The sequence below is a fragment of the Cynoglossus semilaevis genome, chromosome 14, assembly GCF_000523025.1.
Source record: "Cynoglossus semilaevis isolate Cse_v1.0 chromosome 14, Cse_v1.0, whole genome shotgun sequence".
Taxonomy (NCBI): Eukaryota; Metazoa; Chordata; class Actinopteri; order Pleuronectiformes; family Cynoglossidae; genus Cynoglossus; species Cynoglossus semilaevis.
The window spans coordinates 27,992,524-27,999,592 of record NC_024320.1 but is presented as its reverse complement, the minus strand read 5'-3'; the positions used below and the strand labels follow the sequence as shown (position 1 = coordinate 27,999,592).

The window sequence follows — 7,069 nt, the reverse complement described above, 5'->3', positions numbered from 1 at the left end:
CAACATGCCCTAAGCCGGCCTCCCTTACGAAATTCCCACCCCCCCCCCCCCCCCCCCCCCCCCCGTGTACGACGATGCGGCGCACCCATGTGGTTTCGTCTTCAGTTATAATCAATTCTGCATCTCTGTTGATCTAATGGATAAAATGATAACTTTTAACACCTAGAAAGTATAGACATCAATTTGTGATTTGCAGCTTGCATTTTGTAGGTCCTAGTGAACTCTGAACAGCATTAATAACCATGCACTGCTCTGCATGTCTTGACTCTGTACCTAGCTTTGTCTGTGTGTGTGTGTGTGTGTGCCTGCTTCAATGATCACTATAATATGTTTACACCGAAGCCTCGCTTGAATCCCACGGTGATTTTCGGAAATGTATGCACTTCATATAAAATGTTCTGCTGTAGACGGAGGTGATTTTCGGAAATGTATGCACTTCACATAAAATGTGGTCTACCGTAGAAGAGTGGATGCCATGTGAAGAAACTGGATGCAACTTTTTGTAAAGTGCTGCAAGATGTTTTTGAAACATCCTAGTGTTCCCTTTGAACTGTACATATTCTGATTGCACTTGTTAGCATTGTGCTTTTAACACTTTCCTATGTTTCATTTTATGGTAAACTGCAACACTTGACTTCAATGGTTTTGTCACTGGCCTGTATATGCTTTGACGAGTACTTCATGGTCTCTCTTTGTATATGAAGATTTTATTATGACGTTTATTTGATTGTTTATATAGTTTTCTCAGATCAGTCAGCTGCGACCTCCATAGCTCTACAACAGAACTGCACTCCAGATAAAGGTGCCAGTGCATTCAAAATGTAAAAGTGAAGGAGGGTGATCTCCCTGCAGAATGGAGGCTGTTATACAACATATACAATATGTTATTTAACACAGTAAGATCATTCTTTATACTGGTTTTGTGTTTGTAAATAAACCTGATTGGATTTTTTCTCTTGTATATTGTGCCGCATACTTTACTTTACTGTTACTTGAGTTTTACTCACAACTTCCAAAGAGATAACTATATCACGCCCTATCTTGTTTATTTTAGTTGTAGGTTTTCATCTGTCCACTAGATGTCACCTTTCCCTCAGTTTATCAATCACTAGCCGTTATTCAAATCACCTTTTTAAATCTGAATTGGAACCTTTGCGGCGTCGTGTTTTTGTACGACTTTTTCCGAGTATTACCAGGTAATTACGCATTACACAGACTCATATTACACACACTCACTATGAAAAGCTAGTTTCGACGTATCGTGTCCTCATTTAAGTCATTTATCATACTCTGTCAACAGCCTCATTAAACTATGACGTGCTAACAGGCAGATGCTATTTGTAGCCATAATTACCCACTAATAAATGTTCTAATAAATCTTACTAAATCGACCAGAGATTAATTAGTTGCGAAAAAGTCACGCAAAACAATTACGTTATCGCCCTATTTTATTACGTCAATAAATCAAGTTGTTAGACATGTTTGCTAACAATTAGCAGCTTCGTCATCGCATCCAGTAGTGAATAATTACACATTAGGATTAAATATCTCTCACTTCAACATTACTGTGAAGGACAAAATATTTTTTTGTAAACATAATAATAATAATAATTTAAAAAATTAAGTGTATTTAGTTTGTTTACTGCCGACTAATGTAAAAACCGGGATACAAATAAAGCCATACCAAAAGATGGATTAATAATTAATGTAAATTCAGACATTAAAAAAACATTTGTGGTAACAAAATATTCAATTTCTATTTTGTATATGGATAGAATATACAATTTATTATATATTATATCATTATAGATATACAATATATTTAATTCTAATGTAAAAACTCGGGCAACAAGTAGTTGATTTCGTTGTTGTGTAAATGTACAAAAACCTATTACTTGATTGCAAACTTCTTTTTCGTTATATTTCTCACCAAAAAAACGTTAGGGCTCATTTATTTTTGCCGGTGTAATTCCTCAGTGTAGAGTTTCAAATGAGGTTTGATTCTAAGATGACTCTTATCTTGTGGTTGGGTAATCTGATGATGAAAGTTCACTATGACCAAACTCTGCCCTCTTCCTTGATACCCGGTGGATTATCAGGTGGCAGCAATAATGCTAATGGGCTAATTTGGCTCATAGTCAGGTGTAAATATGATAGAGCCACAGAAGAGTCCACAGAGTGAAACCTTGCTTGAGTTCCTCAAGACAGAAATCTCACAAAGACACTGTGTTTGTGTTAGAATTTTACAACATAACACACACAATAAAACGTGAGAAAATTCAAGAAATAATTGAATTTGGCAAATTTCAAGCACGTCAAATTTATACTATGAAAACATCAAATACATGATATTGTGTGAAACGTGTATCATTCTTCCTTTAACTGTCTGGAAGAAAAAGTTAGTAGTTAGTTTTCATTTTAATCGCAAATCTCTCCCTCTTATTTAATGACCAAGAAGGATTACATTTAAGAAAATCAATTTTTACTGTAATGAAATCCATTTTTTAACATTTGTTTTGCCAGTTTATCTGCAACAACACACCTTGGTTATATTAGTAGAGAAGCAGCTGTTGGAGAGATGTTGATGAATGTGTATATGTTTTTGTTTATGTCTGTCAGTCTTACTGTCTGTCTGTCTGTGTACGTCTGACTGCAGGTAAGAGCGAGACGCCCCCGGCCCGTAAAGCGATCCTGACACCATGAATAATGGAGGGCGCCGTGGCAGAGAGGATAAGTTCTCTGTTCAAGGCTCCTTTTTCACAGGGCTTTCTCCCATGCACCACGTGACTGCTGAGGTGACAGTAATTTTTCATGAGTACTGTGTGTTTGTTGTATGGACACATACTGCCCAGGAAGGCGTTGTCCAGTTAGTCATCACTCTGTATGCACATGCTTACCTGGCACCCCCTTCTGCCGTACACACCCAGGCTGCTCCAAACCCCATCATCCTGGAGCCTCCTCGCAGCCAAAGGGTCAAATGAATTGTCTTACAACCTCAGAAACATAAGGCAGCATTTGTGAAACCAAAGGTGAGGGAAGTGGATAAATAAAAGATGCCGACGAAACAGAAAAAATCCACACCTTCAGATGACACTGAAGAGGTGGATGACGAAGTGGACGAGACGGAGCTGAAGGAAAACAATCGGAGTAATAGTGAGACACGGGGGAACACCAGGAAAGGAGAAAAGAGTCGGAAGAAAAACAAGAGTTCAGAGAGGTCTGACACTGAGGAGACCTCAAGAAAGGAGGAGAGAGGTGAAAAAATAAAAGAAAAAAAAAGGAAAAAGAAGGTTGATGAAAACTCTGACGCTTTGATTGAAAAAGAAGCCGAAGAAGAGGAGCAGAACAACAATGATCCAAACAGCGTTTCCAAAAAGAAGAAAGAGAAGCTCAAAGACGAAGTGTCTGAGGAAGTGAAGGAGGAAAAGAAGAAAAAAAAGAAGAAATCCTCACAGGAGGAGGAGGAGATGGGCTCCAAGGATAAAAAGTCAAAAGAAGGCAAGAAGAAGAAGAAATCTCACGAGGATGAGGAGCCCTTGATTGAGGAGATAGCAGAGGAGGAGGAGGACTCGAAGAAAAAGAAGAAGAAGAAGACAAAGAAGGGTTCGGCGGACAGTGATGAAGACAAGAAGAAAAAGGGGAAAAAGTCCAAAAATAAGCAGGTGGACTATGCGGTCATCTACCAGAACGAGTTATTAAACTACCACACAGACTCATCTGATGGATATGAGGATGAGTATTTCAAAAAGAAAGGTAAGTTCAACACTAACAGAGAAACATCGCACATACAGTAGATGCTCTATGGTTAAAGTCTTAGCTGTTGGTCATATGTACGACTCACTGGTCAAACACTGACCACAGATCAGTTCCCCTGCTCTGAATATCACACAGCACTCCAGGGAATCCCTCTGTGATTGTTCTGTGCTCAATGCTTGGTTATGTTCCACATGATTGGTACCAAATAGAGGCTGAGGGGCAGACAAGTGCTGGGTGCCATCCCAGTCACGGGGGCCGGGAGCAGCGTTGGGCCAGGGGCCGGGCTGCAGGCCAAGAATGTTTTTGTTCCTTAGAGCAGGTGAGAGATTGTAGTGGTGGACGACAAAACTCAGTTTCCTGAGTAAAGACCCATGGATATGAATGTGTTTTGAAATTTTAAATGTAATACTATTTTCCTGTTAACGTCAAAATTATGCTTCAAAATTATTTTGCTTCAATATTAATGTTAAACTAATATAAGAGTATTTTATTGCAGGGGTGCACAACCCCTGGTCCTTGGACCGTTGCAGGTCGGTTAGTTATTTTGTACCGAGCTGCAGAGAAACAATTAATAATTTCTTTATTTATTGAGATAACTGTTATTTTCACTTACTTTAGTCATTTAAAGATAATCTGGCAATTTTCCCAAATAATAAAAAAATTCAGGTTCCAATGTTAATAGAATGAAGTCTAAAAGATATTTTACTGGCTAGTTTCAGTTGACTGATCCTTGATACAAAAATTGTATCAGAGACTGTTGCTTTATTGAACACATCAGGTTGATTATGGATTGCATTATGTTGCCACGTATTTTGTGATCTGTGAAAACAGGGAGTATATTAACTCCATTCTTAGCTAAACTATTTTGTTAGTGATTATTGCTAACCTTTAGCTCTTGATCATCATAGATTATTGAGATGATATTGTTTCAGATCAGTGGAGGTTGTTGTCACCTTGAGGCCCCCTCTGACAAGGCTTTTGTGTGTCTGATTTTATCTGGAGTCTCACTTACCCTTAAGCTGGTTCTAATAGCTGTGCACCCTGTTAAGCGGGTATCCATGTACCTCAGTAAAGTACGCGGACACTCTAACTCCATGTTTAGCCTCATTTATGTCTTTTCCTGAGCTCCTCTGGTTTGGAAAACTTTTGTATATTCTTCTCAACATATTTCTACCTGCTGTTATTTGTCCTTCTGTTCTTGCAACAAACATTGCTTTTGTTTAACCCGTTTAACACTTCGAATATACATGATATGAATTAGATACGCTATAACAGTATAGAGTAGCTGGTCTACACGCTTTTGTGTCCTCCAGAATCACCTTTGACCTCAGGTGAAATCACCTGAACTGTGACACCAATCCTTGGCGTTGCATAATGAGCGATGTTACATAATGAGAAGTAAGGGGAGTTCACAGCAGTGGACAGTAAAGACACAGGGATACAGGATTACCAATATATGTATAAGCAGCAGCACAGAGACCGAGGCAACAGCTGTGGGCTAAATAATACGCTGATGAAGATTTAATGTTGCTAATGTAACCTAAACAAGACACCTGTGCAGGTGTGACTTTCATACCAGTCACTCTTTCTCTCTCCCTCTCTCCTGCTCTATCTCACTCTACACGCACACACTTTGAGTTTTACAACTGTTTTTCTAGAAAACATCCACTTTCTATGAATTAAATTGATTGAATTTTGCTTTTAAATTTTTTTTGAGATGTCAGGAAAAAGTGAAATTGAATTTCAGAATTTAGATGTCAGGAAAAAGTGAAATTGAATTCATCAGTTAACATCTCAGCAGACAAAGATGTCTCACCAGGTTTTTTTTTATTTGCACGTTTTAAATAATTTGGAAAATAGGAAATAATGATCTTAGTTATTGCAGTTTTGCAGGTGTAACTTTCACCATTTGTGCTTCAAAGTTTGTTTCAGAACAGAACAGCCTGTAGTCACAGACAGACAAGCTATGTATAGGCAAAATGACACTCTCGGTGGAAACCAACAGTTAACCATCACTTTATGATCCAAATGCTGTCGAGTGCCTGTGTTGACATCTATTTGACTTAAACCAAAACATCATGGAAACAGACAATTGGATCTCGCAGCTTGCCTTTTGGAAAGCTTCCATGACAGATTCCATGAGCCACAGATTGATTAAAAAAATCCATAACAACAAAGTTGCAAAATCAAGAAACTGTGACGATGTGGAGACAGATTAGAAATCCTGGCGTTTGGCACGTTATAGTCAACTGGTCAACTAATCAAATCACATCCATCACACTGTATATAATAGTTAGCTGCAGCCCAAATAAGAAACAAGTATAAATAGCCATCGTAAAAACTTTTAAATTTCTGGACAAATTCACTTTGTTCTATAGTAAAAGTAGTGAATTTTGAGTCGTTTGAGTTTTTTACACACACTGTTGGGTAACTTCTTAGTCTTCTCTTTGTCTCCAGCTAAACACCAGCAGTGTGTCACTCCTGACATGGATTTGCTGCACATTCACCATATTGAATTACCTGGCAAGTGTGCATGGAAAGAAACACAATGCTGCCAAATGTTTATTGATTATTGGGCACAGTCTGGAGATTTAACTCCAGGCTTTCAGGTTAGTCCTGGTCACTGCTGAGAGGAACTCAATCCACAAGTTTATAGCTTATATTTCTGACTTTAATGAAGTAATGACTAGGGGTGTGTATTGGCAAGAATCTGGCAATACGATATGTATCACAATACAAGGACAATGATGTAATATTTGCAATATACGATATCGCAATATATTGCATACTATAATTGTATGAAAACTACTGCACACAGTAAACACACAATACTGTCACATGCTACACAATGTGTACACAATATGATATCATGAAACGAAATATCGCAATATCGTTTTAACGTATCAATATTTTCTTACGCCCCTAGTGTTGACACAGATTAACTTCACCCTTCCTTTTTTTTTCCAGTGTACGAAGTGGTCGCTGTCACAGGTGATGTAAAGGGAGCCGGCACTGATGCCAATGTGTTTGTCACCCTGTTTGGAGACTTTGGCGTCACCCCTAAAATTCACCTGGCAAGCAAGTGAGTATAAAAGAGGACGTGTTATGACTGTAAACCTCGTTTCGAATCCAGGCTTGAATCTTTTAATTTTATTCAAGCAGACATGTTTAAATGTTTATAACTTTTAATGTCTAATGTCTTCCTTTTTGATCTTTCAGCACAGAAAAAAGGTATTTTCTAATCAGTACACTTAAGGATGGTTATGTTTCTGTCCTTGTGTTTGGTTGAACTGTGCATGTATCGCTGTATAAG

The 7,069-nt window shown here is 38.2% G+C and overlaps 1 protein-coding gene across 1 annotated transcript in view; it reads left to right on the top strand.

Annotated features, from left to right (window-relative positions):
- Positions 1-456: 456 nt before the first annotated feature.
- The window catches only part of loxhd1a (lipoxygenase homology PLAT domains 1a), a 32,116-nt gene continuing 25,503 nt past the window's right edge, over positions 457-7,069 (top strand). The window contains exons 1-3 of the mRNA XM_025062269.1: positions 457-1,196; positions 2,620-3,753; positions 6,724-6,838. Of these exons, the coding sequence (XP_024918037.1) occupies positions 3,054-3,753; positions 6,724-6,838 (815 nt within the window). The 5' untranslated portion in view covers positions 457-1,196; positions 2,620-3,053. The remainder of the gene's footprint in view (positions 1,197-2,619; positions 3,754-6,723; positions 6,839-7,069) is intronic.